A 19165-nucleotide genomic window follows, 5' to 3' on the forward strand; every position below is an offset into this window, starting at 1 on the left:
CTAACAGTTACCCCATATTCGAGAACCCCTATCCTCTGACTATCCACGAGTCTCCTGTGACCTGCTGCGAGTACTACGCCGACTGTCCTGTGGACCTCATACCTGCACTTTACTCAGTTGGCTCGCGGCAGAAACGACAGGGCTACAGCAAAAAGGTACTGTTGTGCTAATCTGAATGGAAAATCTTTCACCTCGTTAACATATTAGTAGTAAGTATCAGGCTTTGGATACAGACCCTCAGAATTAAAGATCAAGGACTTCTTTCCACGTTTACAACTTTGCACAGGAAGGGAAAAGGAAAAAAATGATTTATGGAAGAGGAAGAGATATTAGTTTATTCTTAGTAGATTGGAAGTAGTGCGATCACATGACATGCCTTTTGTGTATTTGAAGGAAAAGGTGGGAAATATTCTTTCTTTACAGGTCCTTAAAAGTGTCTTTGATCGAAGAAAGTTTCCTGAAAAGATCCACTTAATTTTGGAATTGAAATTGGAATCTCTTTGAAAGAAAAGCATAATTTAAATCCAAGTATGACTTATGGAATATGAATGTATTATTATACTTTTCTGTGGACAAACGTTGTACTTTTGCATGTTCCTATTGTGCTATTATGCACAGACTAAAATACTCTCTTAGTTTCACTGGCAAATAAACAGAACAGTATCAACAGAACAATATCGCTTATTTGAGCAGGTACTTGACATTCCCATCAGCCTCGGCTGTTTTCAAGATAATTAGCAAATGCTAATATGGTGAACCTTGTAAATAGTACCCGCCCAACATCTGCATGTTAGCAATGTCACTGTGAGCACGTTAGCATGCTCATGTTAGCATTTGGCTAAAAGTACTGTTGTGCCCTAGATACAGCCGCTCGTGGGGCTGTCGACTTTTAGCCGTGTTCGTATGATTAGTGACGTTACCAAATTACCAAGGATATTGATGGCAAATTATTTCTGTAAAAAAAAGTCTCTATCGCTGCAGAAATGGCTAATTACTGCTTGTCATCATTGTTTGTTACCATTTCTTAAACAGAAGCAGACGGGTTTTACCTTTTGAAATAGAATAAATCACTACTACTTCCCAATGAAAGGCTGTTTGAACACACCTCCCATCACAGTTTAATGATGTATAACAGAGTGAATAGTATCCAGAGGTTGGAATTTTGTCGTAAAAGAGCTAAATTAGAAATGTAAATGTTCGACACTAGCTAAAAGCTAAACGGACTATAAGTGCCATATTGCCAAACGATCATCCTCTCTCTTTTACACCTCCTCTCTCCTCTCATTCTCTTCTCTTATCCCTGTGTTATCTAAGACAGACCCCCCCCCCCCCTGCTCTTTTAGCCATTATGCCTATGTTCTTTTCCCTGTCGCCTTGTTCTAGCATTCCATTGTAAATGTCAGCGTGTACTGACCCAAACTGGCGGCCTAGCTGCTGCTTTTTGCTGTTAAGCAAAGGCCTGGATGAGCTGCGGGAGGGCATTCTCACATGAAGATCACCATGAGTCATCCTGATGACCTTTGTATGTGTCAACGTGTTCAAAGCCAAACCCCCCGCCAACACTCGCACACGCTTTCAGACTCACACACTCATTGACGTTCATAATGTATAATTGCAAGACGTACTGAGAGAGTTACACAAAGGATCCCAGCCTTTTTTTCCCCACGCACACTCACCCAGGTGCAGTTTTATCATGTCATCTATTTCTAAAATCATTGTGTGTTGATATTGACGCACTGTTTATTGACATAGCTGTAATTCTATCTGTGGTCTCTCATTCTCTCTAATGTACTGCGTGTGTCTGCTGTCAATCCAGGAATGGCCTATTAGTGGTGGGAACTGGGGTCAAGGCACACAGAGCTACCCAGAGATCATCATCACTGGGTAAGACAAGACTGATTTCATTAGCATTAGCTTGATCGTCTTGCTGCAACTCAATTACTTGCACCTCTCCTGCACTGTCAGGTCTCTACAGCAAGGGAGCTTGTCTTCCAATATTTACTGTAGGTCTTTATATATTCCAATTATGTGCCCTTCGCTTTATTTTGTTATCCCGCTCTAAGCTGTCATCAAGGGGAGAAGGGGCGTTTTTAACAGAACACTCGCACTGCAGAAGTGACATTGAGGTGTAGGTTTGGCAGTTTGGCTTTCCCTCCTCTCCTTCCTCTGCCGTATTAACATTCCGTACAGGCTTCTCGCTCTCTTTCCAAGAGTGCCACAGGCTGCGTCATAGTTCCCTCCCAATCCACTCAGATGTCCAAATACCTTTGGCCATATACGGAAGTATTCCTTCTGGTTAAAGAACCTATGATTGTGTTCAAATGATTAAACAGGGGCCAACTTATTTAAGTGTATGGATGTTTGGTTTTTATTTACTGCCTAGACATCAGATTTTGTGTCTTCGGTTGACATTCTAGATACGTTTTAATGCTGCATATCTTACAAACTGATTTATTTCCATCAGCCTAGAATTCAACGTGCGGAGTCCAGACCACAAGTCACAAATATTCATCCCTCTCTTGTTCCTCTACCTTTATCATTTATTTTCCTCCGTCTCTTGAATTCCCAGGCATGCTGATGGAACTGTGAAGTTCTGGGATGCCTCTGCAAGTGAGTTCTCTCAAGGGCTAAGATCTGTTTGTGCTTCAAGAAATTGTAATTATGTGTTATTACGCTGAGGGAAAGGAAACCACTTTAAAAACTAATATAGAAATGCTTTTTTTCATGAACACTTTGAGCCCCAGCCTTCACACAGTCAAAATAAACAAAATGCGTATTGTTTAGATTAAGTCTAGGAACAATTTATTACTTGAAGTTCGAAGCAGCACATTAATTCTAATTTCATATTTTGTATTGTCAGGTTCAATATGTGTGATTCTTTGGATTGCAGCTGATACTTTTCTCCTCTCTACCCTTTTCCCCCTAGTAATGCTCCAGGTGCTCTATAAGCTCAAAACAGCCAAGGTGTTTGACAGAAACCGGTCCAAGGAGGATAAGGGCAGCACCGAGGTGTCAGATGAAGACCCCTTTGCCATTCAGATCATGGCCTGGTGCCCTGAAAGCCGAATGCTGTGTGTGGCCGGGGTGTCAGCCAACGTTATCATGTACCGCTTCAGCAAACTGGAAGTAACGACTGAGGTGGTGCAGGTGGGTGTCGCTTTATCAGCTCTAAAATTGTGCTGAATCTAATACGATTACAGAAAATACACCTATTTTCCCTCATCTTCTCTTTTATTGTAAGACTCTTGCAACCATACGACTCAAATAAGGGACATGATGTAACTCTCGAATACACGAATACATTTTGCTTGTATTTGTTATTTTTTTTCAATCAGCACTCCCTCTCTGTCCTGTTATAAGATGCTGAGACACATCCACAAACACACACACACACGCTCTAATATCTGCCTCGTCAAAGGCAGTATGGTTGCCATGCCAACAGACGGAGCGATGAACAAGCAAAGCCAGACTGTCTTATAATCTGCCTTGATGGCGACGTAAGTGCTTATGGGAGTCAGTGTTTAACGAGATACTGTAAAGGCAAATGCTGTTTAGTCTGTGAGAGCATGCTCACGGCTCCTATATTACAAGTGAGAGGGTGCGTGCATACTGTTTATGCTTAGTTTCGGCTTTCAGCAGAGTGTTGAATTGGTAACCAGCAAGACACTTTATTTATTTATTCATTATTTTGGCAACATTTTCCCTGTGAAGCGGTCACTGCTGTGGCGTTGTTGCTCGAGACTTGCTCTAGACAGAGGCCGCTTGTCAATCAAAGTGCGTGGGAGGTGCTGTGACGTGTTCTTCCTCGCAGGTCTGTAAATTAATTCGAATTTTTTTTTAGCCGGTGCCCTTAATGTGTTCAGCACAGTTTGCCGCAACGATCCAATTATATTGTTCTTCCAAGCAAACAGCAAAAGACTGATTCAAATCAGCCACTTTGTTGTGAATTCTTCCTGTGAATACCAGTGGCCGCTGATGCATGTGTCAGAGAAATCTCAGGCCTACGCTCGAAGCTTGTGACTGGGATGCGGATGAGGACTAGATATTTACGAGCAGTCAGCCGTAATTAGGGGAACAGCCTCCCTTCCCTCGAGGTCGAACACCTCCGTAACCTCGCAGAAATGAAGTTAGAGGAGGAGGACGGCGGCGGCAGGCGGGAGTGAGAATCCGAAGAAGGGCACTGATCACTCTTCACTCCCACATGTCAGTGGGGCTAATGAGACTGACAGAATGCAAAAGAGAGAGCTTACGGACAGTGTGTGTGTGTGTGTGTGTGTGTGTGTGTGTGTGTGTGTGTGTGTGTGTGTGTGTGTGTGTGACTCTACAAAGGCGGAGGTTGCAGAGAAGCAGCCTGAAGGAGGACTTGGAAGGAATGGAATATTCCAGTATTGGAGGACCTCAATCTGCCCACACACAAGCACATACACGCGTGTCAAACAAATCTCTAATATCAAAGTGACTCTGTGTGAATGTACATATGTGGTTGTCACTCACGGCCAAATGACTTTTCCCATCCTCACGGGGAATTCATGAAGAATAGTTGTTCACAAGAGTTTAGGACCTTTTATTACGATTTTGATTATCTCCTCTTGTAATAAATCTGCTTATGTCTTTTCTCCTCTCCGTCTTCTGTGTGTGTCCTACGCAGTTACTAGAGGTGCGAATGCAGTACGAGCTCAACGACATAGAGTCTCCAGACTGTGGGGGGGGAGAACAGACATCGGCGCTTCCCACCCCCGGTGCCTCCCCTCAGACAAGCGGCCCACCTTCACACCCCTCCACCAGCAGCAACAACTCTGACGGAGGCAACATGCCCTGCCTCAAGTACGAAGCGCACACACGCATACACACATACCAATTACATAAACTCCCATAAGCACCAGGAGCACTTGCACACATTCTTATACACAAGAGTCTTGTTTTTTGCCTCAAGCACTCTTGCACAGACTTAGTCAGCGCCTGAAGCATTCTCAGCCACAGCCTCCCCTTCATCCCACAGCAGCCACTCATGCCAGACACTCAACACACAATGGCTTCAGAACTGCAGCTGCACCGCTTGTCATTCTCTTCATGAAAACCCTCTTTTTAACGTCTCCTTTCTGTTTTCCCCCCAATTTCCCTCTCTCCAGAGTGCGCAGCACCCCTCTGAAGCAGTCTGCTGGTTACCAGGTAGATTTGGTGGTCCAGTTAGTGTGGGTGAGCGGGGAGCCTCCGCAGCAGATCACAAGTCTGGCGCTCAATTCCTCCTACGGCCTGTAAGTATACAAACGGGAACATCGCAGTCAAGACTAGAACCAGGTCCTCTCGGTGCCCACTATTCATCCTCGTGTATCATCGGAAGTGAAGAACTAAAATGAAAATCTATAAAGACCAGGCCTGTCAACCCGACTTATGACTGCCTGGAAAATTTTGGATATTCAAGCTGTTTTTGTGCGCTGAAGATTAAATCAAATCTCATACCAACGTTGCCATAACCCAACTCTCCTTTCCTCTGCCTTTTCATCTTTCTTTCTCTTGGCTCTGCCACCCCCTCTCCAGTGTGGTGTTTGGCAACAGTAATGGTCTGGCGGTGGTGGACTACGTCCAGAAGACGGTGGTGCTCAACTTGGGGACGGTCGAGCTTTACGGCTCCAATGACCCCTACCAGAGACAGCCCCGCTCGCCAAGAAAGACACGACAGCCCTCTGGAGGTAATGAGGAAAAGGGATAAGAAGGAGAAGAGTAAGAAAAAACAGTCTCAACTTTTCTGACCACTCACAGCAGTAGATGTTTGTTTTTTTCTGGCCATTACAGTGCAGCCACAGGAAATAACGTTGCACTTATTGTATTAGTGCCTGTTGTTTAATGCCCAGAAACGAAAGTCATTTATTTTAGGTGGCGCTGCTCATCTGTTCTTTCAGCCCCACTAGCTCAGAGTGTTTAGCTTCGAATTCGAAATGCTGTACAAAATCATTTATTTTTTCCCCTCTTGTTTTTGAAATTCCTGCCATTAAGCTAAAATTGTGTCTCAGCATCTGACTACGCTGAGTTGAACCATGATCTGCAGATCCTGCTGCTGTCTTAAGGGTAAAGTAATAGGCAGACGAACACATCGCCAGTTTAGAGATATTTGGCAAAATAACGCATGATATAAACTAAGAAGCAAAATCGTAATTGCTAAATCAAGGTTTATTTACAGAAAAGGTCTAGGTTAGAATTATATGGTAATGGCAATTTTATTTTACACATTTAAATGTGCAATAGAATTCTCTGCCTTATCACATGGCCGCACATGAAACCAACTATACTAGAGACGAGTGTGGCCACACACACACACACACACACACACACACACACACACACTGCTGATCTGTGAGGCCAGATTGGGTCAGTGAGCAAATCAGAAATGAACAGAGGAGGCAAGTGCTTTATAGATTATTAGCAGGATTTTAAAGGTGATTCTTTGTTTTCCGGGAGCCAGTGAATTAAGTGATTTCAGTAATAGGTAGATTAGATCAGACGTGTAGCGACTCGTGAATGAGCTGGAGTCGTCCTACGGATGTTTTTTCACAATCCTGCAAATAGAGCGCCACCGTAGTCTAACCTAATAACAATGATAATTATATACAAGAACCACTTTCGGAGAGTCAGTTGAAATATAAATGCTCACAGGTTTTTATAAATTTTTTCGAAGTGATAAAACGTTGTTCTCGTGATATATTGGTAATGTGATTTTTCCAAATTGATATCAGTATCCAGAGTATTGCCACGGTTTCTGACTTGCTGACTCGATTTCAAAGACAGCGACGCCAAGTGTGATAGTGTTGTCATCAGTCTTTCAGGGAACATTATGATGAGTTTCAAGTAACCCCAAAGGTCCAAACTGATGTGAGAACAAATGAAGTCATAGAACAACACATTGAAAACACACACACACACACACACACACACTCTCACAGCCCATCCCTTTTCCACACTGCAGCCTCATGGTACCACTGATGGCTATTAAAGATGCTTTCCGTATGGCCACAGTGCCACCCAGTGTTAGATGACGGCAGTGCAGCTGCGTCGAGGATGCCGCAGTGTCATGACGACGCACTGCCCATGCTTACGCAAAAGTTTGGTGGATGAATTAGAAAGCTGTGGACATTGAGGGATTCATTTGTGATGCTGTCGATTGTTTACGCACACATGTGCATGCAGGCACAAACAAAACCAATGTACGCATTCGCTCACATGTGCACAAGCACGCGCACATGTAAATACACACAGAGCATCTGGTGTCACCGACTGGTGAGCAGTGGGCTGGCACCTGTCAGAGCTTGGCAAGTGTGAGCAGTAATTAGGCGTCCAGCTGTGTTTCCATGCCAACGGGACTGCTGTCTGCTTGGCTTTCTGCCTCACGGGACAATGTCACACACAGACACACACACACACACACACACACATTCATACACAAACATGCACGCGACAAATGAAGGACTTAGACTTACAACTTGATGAAGAAACATTAAAGATGCACAAAATCATTATTGTTTTTCAATTATGAGCTGAACTGTCAAGTGAAGAGAACATTAGACATGGGAATCATCTATTTGTACTCTCTGCAGTGTATTACGACGTAAAAAGGGTGGTGTTAAACTCTTTTCGGCCTGCTTTATTTTGCATGAATTTAATTGTATGATCTCTGCCGCAGGTCTGTGCGACATTAACGAGGGCTCAGCCACATCAGAGGACCGCTGCAAGTCCCCTACTTCAGGTAACATGTCCTTCAGTGTCTTATTCAAGAAAAAGTGGGAGAAATACAGCAGAGGCTTTGTGTTATCTAGACGTAAAAGCCAAGCCCTGAACCAGAAAACAAAAAAAGTATATATATACGTATTATGTATTTGAATGCAAGAGGAACATTGGTTACGTTGTACGATTAAAGTTTCTAAAGAGCCTCTACTTTTAATACTTTTTTGTTGAAATTGTTGCTCATCAAACTGGAACTTAGCAGAGGTTTTCTTTTTTGTTGAACCATAAAATTGTCTGGCTGTCGATTTCATTCCACCACAGTTTTTAGAAATGCTCTTTTTGAGTTTATTGCCATACGTTTACGGGAGTATTTTCACATTTGTGAATGCTTTCTTTTAGCACTTTGCAGAGATTAATAGACAGGAATACATTTGTTTTTATCTCATATTGTATCCTGAAAAACTGGGCTATAGGCTGTGAACGTATCCAATCTCCATGATGCTAATTCAGTGTGACAGCTAAGCATTTTACACTGAATGAAACCAAAAATTAACATTCTGGTCGAGAAACCCAGTAATTTACATTAATTAGAGAATAAGTTAAAAAGTAAAAGATCAACCTGAAGGGCCTTGGGAATTTTCACATATTTAGTAACTGCATAATTGGGAAAAAAATATATCACTTCGCATATCATGCACCACAGCCACAGAAGGACCTCGCTCTGTGTTGCAACAGTAAGACGCTCTGTTGCTCTTTTACTCGCCTCCTTCCTAATCTGCATCATTAGTATTTCAGCTGAAGGTGCTTGAAGAGAGAAGAGCCCATATCCATCTCATTAGGGGTAACTTGGCACTGAAAATAAGGAGCTTTTTTTAAAAAGGTCAAACGGAAAACAAATCTCAAAGTCCTGCCGCAGATATGATGCCTGTCCCAAACCCCCCCCCCCCCCCCCCCCATGCCTGGTGCCACCAGACTGTGGTCTGATACATCTGTCTGCTCTGCATTATTCATAGGACGGAGAGTGCGATGAGGTGTCTTTCTGCAAAGGAAAACAGGGTTAAGCTTTTTTTCTGTTTGTTTCTGCCAGTGGAAGGAACATACTTTAGATCTCTTCATGCAGATTACCCTGTTTTGCCTTGAAAGAAGTTGCAGAATGATGAATTAAGACTCAGGAGAGTGCCATTTAATACAAGAAAATCCTTGGATTAGTTTTTCATTTGCATTAAAAACAACTTAAATTCACAGCTTACATTTGTCGATGCTAAACCACTGACAGTAACAGGACGGACGCTCTTGATTATGCATTTAATATTGGAAGGATTTACACGCAGCACAATACAAGAACATCAGTAGCAAGTTATTACTCTCTAAGAAATAACGGTGTTAACTAGAACCATAAAGGGTTCTTCAACTTGTCTTTAAAGGAGTACCTTTTTTGGTTCCACCTGCAACCCTTCCAGAGGGCTCTGCCTAAAACCCAAAGGGCTACAGCTAGATCCATCTGTGTACGGTTCCACCCGTATTTGAGTCAAAGCAGTGTCCTGAACATCAGAGTAAACAGCGACAGCTTGTGTGTCGTAATAAGCCAAAGGGTGTTTCTAACTGCACATTTACTCTACTTTACTCCCCCCCCCCCCTTACACCCCCAAAAGTGTTGATGTCAAACAGCAATCTACAGCAATTCTACAATGGAGGTGGTAGAGGAGGTAAGGTTGGCCAAAGATATTCATTAGAGGCTGTTTAGGCAAGACAACGTCCAGATTTGTCCCCCCCCCCCCCCCCCCCCCCCTGTCTCTGTCCTCCGTGTCGTGGTCTCCACAGTGGGAAGAAATAGATTTGAGAAGAGAGAACCAAAGTTCAGCTTCACTTCTGGGTTAGCTTCTGTTCCACTGCCGTTTGGTTCTCACTGTATTGAATTATAAACAGAATTATTTTCTTTTTTTTCTTGACTAAAACGACATGGTGCTCATATAGTTTTACTTCTGTACTCAAGTACATGGTTAAAAACTGTACACCGAGAACTGAAAGCTCATAGAGCAGAGGCCAACTTGGAAGCATGCAGGAATTCAGCTGTCTGTATGAACACACGATAGAGCTGCATTGCCTTCGGACTCACATTGCATGCTACATGTACGTAGCACGAGTGTCATAATGTAAATGTGCCTGCGTGTGACATCTGTCCTGACCTCCTACAACAGGTTCCCTGTCTACATTACGAGCTACGTGATTGGCTCTGTGCACAGTACAGTATGACGACGCCACAGAGCAGAGAGCAACTCATTTGTCCAACTGTGTCTTTGTGTACCTTGAGTGTGTGTGTGTGTGTGTTGATGAAATAGATAATGACATATCAGCTGCTCCAAAAGTAACGTGTTTTGTCTGTGGAAGGCCGGGATTCGGGATCCTTCCTTCTTTCTGATTCAGGTGACAATGAGTCGGTATCTCAAATGGCCGAAACTTCAGAGACTGGAGTTCTGCCCTTGCCCAGACCAGTCCTTCTCAAAGCAACGTCACAGAGTCTTCAAACTAGCCTGACCTCATTTAATTGGTGTGAACCCCGTTAAAGCCCTGCTAAAAGTTTCACAAGACATGTTTTTAAAAATATTCGAAGCCTCGGAATATACAGCACATTTTCCCTCTCCGTCTCCTATTTGCTTTGTTGCAGAGACCTTTAACCCTTTTTAAATTATTTTTGGTTGATGTAATTCCCACAGCTCCTCTCAACTTCTATGTAGCCAGACTAAGTGAAAACACCTGCGGGGATATGCAGGGCCCTTAAATTAAAGTAAGCCGCGTGTTCACTTTAGATTTGTGTCCATAAATGATGGACAAGAGCTGGACAACAGCGAGCTTTGAAAACTGGGTTGTAGTTGAAGTGTGATTCAAATTATGCCTCTGGCACTTACTCTAAATGGAGACACACAAAAAAAATGTAATCACGTTAAACCCAACTCAATTTGAGCTTAAGGATATTAAGGATGTCACAGACTTTTCAGGGTTTTTATTTAATATTTCTTCCTTTGTCAAGGTGGGTTTCTGTTGGTTTTCGAACACAAAAAGAACTCGCCAGCCAGCCATTTCTTTACAACTACCATCAGTGAACATCACATCTGAGTTAACCCAAGATGAATGTCCCCTTTCATCATATAGTTTCTCCTACTTCTTCTCCTACAGACAGAGGAATAACATCCAAGACCTTCATTCATTGTTGTTTCTCTTTATAAGTGCACTCTTTTTAAAAGATGGAACGATTTGAGCACCAGAGCTAATAAACCCAATACATTTAGCAAGACATGCACACATACAGTAATCAACGTTGCACTAGTTGAGATAGTTTTGGGTAAATCTGCCTCACACGGTTGTTCATGAAAGAAGCAAAAATAAGTTAAATGAAATATATATAGGTGACCAAAGTTTAGCTGGCCTTCAGGAACCATCTTTTCCCACTGTCTTCTTCCAGCTCAGTGTTTTCTGTTTTCTGTTGCCTCCCTGTTCTTGGTGCATGCTCCCGTGGCATGACGGTCCTGAATGGCTGTGCAGTTTCGATGTATCTCACTGTATCAGTCCTCTCTTGCAGGGCTCTGTGCAACTCTGTGTCTTTCACAGCATGCCTCTGTGATGCACAGGGTTGTCTCTTGAGTCCTTACACAGTATATTCTACTGTGTAAAGCATATTGGCTCCTCTAAGTCAATGAAACAATCCCCCTGGCACTTTGTTCCACAGCCTACTGTCACTTTCCTGTATTTTAGCTGTATGCACAATCCTAGCCCAGTGCTAGTTATCTAGCTTTGCATGGCATCGTGTGTTAGCGTAGACGTGTCTTTGTAAAGAGGGATGTTCTCTTTTTTCCAGCAAAGATGTCACGGAAATTAAGCTTGCCTACTGAGCTAAAGCCAGACTTGGGTAAGCCTTGACTTGTCGCCAAACAATTTTTATGAAATGCAGTATTATCTTTCTCACTTCAACTGGACTCACACATCCCATTGGTCCGGTTTTATCTGGTTATTAGCCTCAACATTGGCAAGCTGAGTGGGTATTTTATTTAAGTTTGCATGAGACAAAAGTAGCACTGATCTGACCAGAGTTGAAATTGATTTCAGCAAAATTGAAGTGTTAAGTAAATGAATTAAATTCAGTGTGAAACTCCCACTTTTTGAACTTGGTGGGGGTTCTATTAGAGGTCAGTGGTGCTAAGCTAAACGATGCACACTTCCATCTCACCGTAATGCTTTCTGCTACTTTCGCAGCTTCCTCTTTCTCTTCTCTGTTCTTCATGTCTTTCCTTTCTCTGTCTGATTGGTGCCTTACAAATTGCTGGAATAGCAATACTGTCGCGTTGTGTAGGCTGTGATGCACAACATTCTTCTAAAGCACCAATAACATTGGATGGGACATTGTCAAATTCAAATGTGCAAGTGCCAAGACATTTACCTGTATGTTTTGTTTCAGAGTTCCAATGTTATACATATGTAACCAAAGTGCCTAATAGCCACTTCTTTCATACGAATAAAACCATTGATTGGGGATGGAATATTTCGAAAATGTTGGTTGGCCTGCAAAAATGTGCAAACTCATAATTGCACTGAATTTGTGTCCTATTGTATAATATATTATATAAAGTGTGTGTAATCTAAAGTCACCATCAGTAAGGTTTCAGGTGATGCTGCTCTGTTAACCAGTCGGTCAGAGAGATCAAATTATACCTTTTTATCTTCACCCACTGTTAAGAATGCAAACCGATCCCAATGTTGTGTCTCTACATCTTCAGTATCTTACAGAGTTCAGTCATAAACAAAACAGTAATATGTCTCGAGTTCGCTATAAAATGTCAAATGCCGTTAAGGTCCAGTGTGTTTTTTGTGACTTCATTTTTTTCAGTACAGAATCTACATCTGTGTTGGCCGTCTTGTGATTGTACTGCTTTGCGGGTGCTTTACCTCTCTCTGTTTTCTCCTCACTGTCCTCCTGTCTGTATGCCCGCCGCGGGGTGCCAACCCATTAGACCACCGGGACAATTCTTTCAGCCGCTCCCGCTCCTCCAGCGTCACCAGTATCGACAAGGAAGCGCGAGAGGCCATCAGCTCCTTCCACTTTAGCGAGGCCTTTGCCCGGAAGGGGGACAGCACTTTGACCCCCTGCCTGTACGTGGGCACCACTCTGGGCATGGTGCTCGCTCTAGCTCTCACAATGCCACCTGCTGGGGAGCAACGGCAACTGCAGCCAGTTATCGTTTCACCAACAGGTGGGTAACGGGATACCAGAAGTGGGGTAATGCATAGCCGCTATCTTGCTGTAGCAGATGAAAACCAGATTGATTTGTGCAAGTTGTCTAATGATGTTCGCAACATTGTCTGTTGTATTTAGAAAGTGTACAATATGTCGCCATTTCCTCCGGGACCGAGTTCGTGCAAGGCGTACACTATAAAACGCAGATCGGCAGAGATCTTTTCCAGACGTGGTTTGTGTGCGAGTAATTGCAGAATTGCGGCAGTGTATGGTTGATTGCGTGCAGCGTAATGTCTCAGGGAGACATCAATTATTGTTTCAATGTATGTTTTAAATCTCCTTTACTTTTTACGACTGAATTTTATTTCTTACACTGTTTCTTTAATTGTTTTTAAATCTCCTTTTCTTTTGCCTTATGTTTTGATGCTTTTAATGGTTTTATGTGAAGCACTTTGAATTACCTTGTTGTTGAAATGTGCTATACAAATAAACTTGCCTTGCCTTGCCTTGTACAATCAGAGTTGAAAGGTTTTAAAAATTGAATTTCAATTCAAATTTCAATAACAAGCCTTTTCTTTCCATTCACCAGGCATGCTGGTGCGGCTGAAGGGAAGCATCATGCGGATGTCTTTCCTGGATTATACAGGTTCCATGCTGCCCCCTGCCTTTGAGCCTTGGTTTGAGCCCAACGTGACCACAGATGGTGAAGAAAGAGAGAAGGTCCGCAAGCGCCGGCCCGTCTCAGTGTCCCCTTCCACCTCCCAGGACCTCAACGAGAGCCAGTACGCTGTGGTGTGTTCGGAGAAACAGGCCAAAGTCATTTCCCTCCCCTCCCAGACCTGCATCTATAAACACAGTATCACAGAGACCTCCTTCATCCTACGGGCAGATGTGGTGCAGATGAGCCGAGGCGTGTGTCTGGCCTGTTTCTGCGCCAATGGCCACATCATGACCCTCAGGTGAGAAACATGTCAGTCAAAAAATAGCTGGTTATTATTAAAATGCATCAGTCAAAGTCAGTTTGAATGAATCACGGTCATATGATCAGACTTAGGTATTTTTGATTTGCCTTCTGTTGTGCTCTGTATGTTTTATTACTTTCACAGAGAACAGTAATTCACACCAGACAAAAGATGCTGGAGGGTCAGTATTTTTGCCATGATGACCCCACAAAATCTGTACTTTGAGTATGAAACACTTTAAAAAGGACACAAGTGAATATCAAGAAGCACAGTGTCAATGTGTAAGCTAACCAATGAGAGAGCCATGCTAGTTTAGTCCTGACCAATAGAAGAGCGAGAGGCGGGCACAGGTGCCTGCTTATGAGCTCATCAGGGTCTTGCATGAGGATTGAGATGGTAGTCAGATATTGAGCCATGTGTTGGCATGAAAAGGACGACTGAGGACATCATGAGACAGTGGACTAGGCTGCAGAGATAGTTTGAGAAGTCTATTTGAATGTTTTTTGTTTTGTTTTTGCTATAAAACATCTTGTAACTTGTATTGTAGTCCATTTTAATGAGTGTGAATCCAAGCTGACCACAGCCTTCTCTTTCGGTTATGTTGTAATATATTTTACAGCTGCCAGAAATCTACTGCACATAGCAGCGCGTGTTTAGTCTCAAAACACAGATTTCAGTATCACTTCAATTTTTAGTTTTTTGTGAGGATGGAAGTATCCTTGAAAGACTCTAAGTCTTTGTTGCTCTTAGTTCTAGCTTTCTTTTTATTCATTCCTAATTCCCTATATTCTGCAAGTGTGGTTTAACAATATTATGAGGGTTAAAGATTGTCACCACTGAGGCACACATGCTCATCATATTATGTCCTCAATGAAACTTTTATTTTTGCTCAAGTTGTCCTTCAAAGTCAGACACAAACTGTTGTCCTCATACACACCCACAGCCCACATTCGGTCACATCCTCAGACCTCGGTCCTATCCTCCATCCTCTCGTGACCCCAACGCTAACCTAATCCTAACCTAAACTTAAACTTTAAGGCTAGAAACTTCCCATACAGGCATGCACATACACATGTAGTTCATTTTCATGTTGTGTGTGGAAGTGTACGGGTGGAGGGGTGTCTAAGTCTGTCGCTCATCCTCATTAATCTTCCTGTCCCTAGAGGAGAGACACGGAGACAGAATAGCCATCCATATGGGTGTCTGACAAAGGAAGGATGCCCAGGTGTGTGTGTGTGTGTGTGTGTGTGTGTGTGTGTGTGTGTGTGTGTGTGTGTGTGTGTGTGTGTGTGTGTGTGTGTGTGTGTGTGTGTGTGTGTGTGTGTGTGTGTGTGTGTGTGTGTGTGTGTGTGTGTGTGTGTGTGTGTGTTTCGTGCACAAACATTGCCATCAATGTTTTAGGAGATTGAAATGTGCTGTTGAAAAACTTGAAACCACAGTACCGGTAATCTTGTGTTCAGGTGCTGACCAAGGCTAAAATATAAAAGGCATTTATTGTCAGCGTTATAATATTCTTAGAATAGATCTAAAATCACATACATCGTCTCTGTGTCCCTCTGTCTAGTGTGCCGGGACTGAGACCGCTCATGGATGTAAACTACCTGCCTTTGACAGACATGCGGATAGCAAGGACGTTCTGCTTCACCAACCTGGGTCAGGCCATGTACCTCTGCTCCCCCACTGAGGCCCAGAGGCTCACTTACAGCCAGGACACCTGTGAAAACCTACAGGTCAGTTAGCATTCTGTATGCAGGACAGCATGCATATGGATCTAATGAGTCATGGTTCAGGGGTTTTTTCAGATGATATCCCATTGCCTTGGGAGCATAAACAAACTGCATGTTGTGCATGTTTAAGTCAGTTGACATGATCATTTAAATGATCTGGATAAGATAAAGGAAATATGTTTGAGAACTGTATATTGGTGTATATTTTACCTGAGAAACTGCATACTAGACTGTCTGTAGCATACTGCAGTGGGCAACAAAACACTAAGACACAGACAGTCAAACTGTATGCAGCAGGATGATGTGTGTGTGTGTGTGTGTTGATGTTACAGGAGATGCTGGGTGAACTGTTTACACCAGTGGAGACACCAGAGGCACCCAACAGAGGGTTCTTCAAAGGCCTCTTTGGGGGAGGAGCACAGTCACTGGACAGAGAGGAGCTATGTATGCCAGACCTACACATGCCCAGATATACAGTGGTTCAGTCCTTTGTTGATTCAACCGCTCCCCCACACGTCTCTCGCTGTTTATTTCCTTTCATTTCTTCACTCAGTCGGTGAGATATCCTCTGGGAAGGCATCCCGAAGTCTGGCCCAGCACATCCCAGGCCCAGGTGGCCTTGAGGGCATGAAGGGAGCAGCGTCTGGTGTCGTTGGAGATCTGGCGCGCGCCCGAATAGCACTGGATGAAAGAGGCCAGAAACTGGGCGAGCTGGATGAGAGGACAGCTGCCATGATGGCCAGCGCAGACTCCTTTTCCAAACACGCCCATGATGTAAACAGTCTAAGATCTGTTAATAGTGAACCCTATGTGACGCCACAGAAAGGACACCATAGCTGTTCCAGCTCGTACATAAATATGTGTGCGGTGCCTCACAGAGTGACAAATAAAGTCTTGGCTGAAATAGATAGTGTGCTCAGAAATACCCTTCTAAGGGTAGGAGGTATTCATGAAAGTTTGGATAAGCCTTGTTTTAATTTCAGTTCTAATTTGACCATCAGAGCTGGTTACAATAGCTGTGTGCAGTCTTTTGCAAACAGAGTTATAGACTTGTGTATCAAAGCAAACGTTTGTGAGTGATCTGCCTTCTCAAATTGTTTTAGAAATCTTTCTCACTTACACTATTCTCCCACTAGAGGGCAGTATATGCCTGTTGAAAGTTCACAGTACTGTGGCTCGGGAGTCCAGGGACTTTGACCCTTGATTTAATCATGAGGATCATGGATCGTGTAACTGACAAGTTGGGAAGGTATTTCTCATATTTGAACCATGTTCTCACTCCTACATTTCCTCTGTTTCCAGATGATGCTGAAGTGCAAAGACAAAAAATGGTACCAGATCTGATCAGTGACGGGTGAGGAGCGGAGCCCCGTGGACACAACTGTCACTTTCCATTGGCTCATTTTGACTCACCGTGACCCCCCCCCCCCCCCCCCCCCCTACCCATCCGTCTGTCCATTCCTCCATCCCTCCAAGCCTTCTTCACTGGGACACTTGGGATTTTCTTCCCTAGCACAATGTTGAACACTGTTCTTACCTCAGTCTTAGGGTGGAACTGAAGGGTAGACAGGGGAGAAGGACAACCTCAGAGGGAGCAAATAAATGGTGTCTTTTATTATGTTTTTGTCTCTTTGTTTATCTCTGTTCAACTGTCCTCCGAGGTAGCCAATTGGCCCACGCACCTTGAGATTCTTCATTCTCACATGCCAAAATGTCCTTTATTGTCGTCTCCACGCCGAGCCCATCGGGGCCAATATTCAAACCGAAGAACATAGCTGGAAAAAAAAGACAAAATACCTGACGAAGAAACGGACTACACAACATTCTTAAAATGTAAAAAGAAGGAAAAAAGAATCTAAATACATCATTATATATACATAAATCTAATAAATGTGCAACGCTGTATCCACGTACAAAAGAAAGGAATAACCCATGGAGGAGACAGGAGCAGGGTGTGAAGGCCGAAGAAAAGTGGCGTTGGCGAGCCACAGGAAGTGCTGTGACAGTGACGCCTCCTCTATGCAGAGAGTCAGGGGGATAAAAGCAACCTATTTTGATGTACACTGGATATTTCGTCATCTCGCTCAACCTCTAGACTCTCCTCTGTATCTTACAGACTTTCATATCGTTACCAACAGTGTGTGTGTGTGTGCGTGTGTGCGTGCGTGCGTGTGTGAATGTTCATTTCTATTATCTTGCCATTACTCTATTTGTTATTCGTTGGGTTTTTTGCTCCGTCTGTATTATTGGAAAATCTCTTATTTTTCTATTGTTGTGAAAGTGGATGATATTTGATTTGTTGAAAAAATACGTTTTGTGGCTTATATCTTAACGACTCAAATAATTGCTCCTTATGAAAAGGGCTGGAATCTAAAAAGGAGGGCAAGGATATAAAAGGCATATATCATTTAGTACTCACTTGACATGGCAACATCAGCTTTCTTGACTCTGAAGAGGAGGTATGAACCTTACACATTCATTGTTTACCTGAGAATTTCATCTATTGGCCTGATGTGAACCGCCTCCCTCACCCTCTAATGTCATACGCTAACACAGTTTGGCTTAGTCTGTGAGTGTGACTGTAAAAGCGCTGATGAGATCACTGTTAAATACACTGACAGCATAACAGCTTTGGTGGAGTTTCTAAATTCTGGATGACTGTGGCGATTTCATAAATACACGAGTATCCACTATTTATGTGTATGCATATATGCAGGATAATGGAAATACAGATGTGTAATCCTTTAAAGGCATCAATGTAAAACATATTTCAGGTTCTGCTGACAGTTGACTGTATGAGAAAGTGGACCGTGTTACTTCTTTGTTCATATTTATTTACTGAGGTGCAAGAGACGGTTGTGTTTGGTGTCAGAAACGTTCACCTTCATCATTATCTCGTTTCTATTTCCGTGCAAATGTGTCGTGTCTCTCTGTCTACCAGGCTTTTAACCTTTATTTGTATATAAGTAAATAGTTTGACAATCTAAGACCAACTGGAAAGTAAACGTCGAGGTTGCCTCAGCAACAGAAGAGGAGAGAGGCCATATTTTTTCTGACGCCAAAGAGTTGCTTTCGCTTTTCCATTGCATTGTCATCTGGCTTGTCATTCCACCAGACTGTAACATGTGTACTACAGTGTTACGTCACCCACGGAGTGCAGACCTAGGATCAGGTCCCTTTTAGGAATGTTATCATTTTCAGGGTTCAAGAAATGGAGCAAGTTGCAATGGAACTCAGCCATTTATAGTACTATTGTTTCACAATATGTCATAAAGTGTAACATCTGGACCAATGTTTAATGTTTGAAGAGGCCTAACTGCTGGTTGATGAGGCTGTCTCCATAAAACAAAAAAATCGGAACCGTTCCACTGAAGCTCAGACACAATATTTATGGTATTCATCTGTGTGTTTGCGAATGCGTGTCTGTATGTGTGTCAGGGCGTGCTCGTGTAAATTAAGTGATATGATTTAAGATTTTGGTTCTTTAACAATCAATGTTGATGTCCTGGTCTCACCAGCCTAGTCTGTGTCCA

The 19165-nt window shown here is 43.1% G+C and overlaps 1 protein-coding gene across 2 annotated transcripts in view; it reads left to right on the top strand.

Moving 5' to 3' along the window:
• stxbp5a (syntaxin binding protein 5a (tomosyn)) overlaps window positions 1–17345 on the top strand; it is a gene marked incomplete at its 5' end in the record, with an annotated part of 81037 nt that extends 63692 nt beyond the window's left edge. The window contains 16 exons of one of the 2 annotated variants that reach the window (XM_079290313.1): window positions 8–155; window positions 1817–1884; window positions 2570–2610; window positions 2927–3147; window positions 4649–4824; window positions 5130–5255; window positions 5539–5690; window positions 7676–7738; window positions 9369–9422; window positions 11570–11620; window positions 12678–12959; window positions 13533–13902; window positions 15470–15635; window positions 15965–16076; window positions 16186–16406; window positions 16935–17345. In XM_079290313.1, coding sequence (XP_079146439.1) covers window positions 8–155; window positions 1817–1884; window positions 2570–2610; window positions 2927–3147; window positions 4649–4824; window positions 5130–5255; window positions 5539–5690; window positions 7676–7738; window positions 9369–9422; window positions 11570–11620; window positions 12678–12959; window positions 13533–13902; window positions 15470–15635; window positions 15965–16076; window positions 16186–16406; window positions 16935–16976 — 2293 coding nt within the window. In that variant the 3' untranslated portion in view covers window positions 16977–17345. The remainder of the gene's footprint in view (window positions 1–7; window positions 156–1816; window positions 1885–2569; window positions 2611–2926; window positions 3148–4648; window positions 4825–5129; window positions 5256–5538; window positions 5691–7675; window positions 7739–9368; window positions 9423–11569; window positions 11621–12677; window positions 12960–13532; window positions 13903–15469; window positions 15636–15964; window positions 16077–16185; window positions 16407–16934) is intronic. The other variant, XM_079290312.1, reaches the window with a different exon arrangement.
• Window positions 17346–19165: the final 1820 nt, after the last annotated feature.

This window comes from Melanostigma gelatinosum (genome assembly GCF_949748355.1).
Source record: "Melanostigma gelatinosum genome assembly, chromosome: 19".
NCBI lineage: Eukaryota > Metazoa > Chordata > Actinopteri > Perciformes > Zoarcidae > Melanostigma > Melanostigma gelatinosum.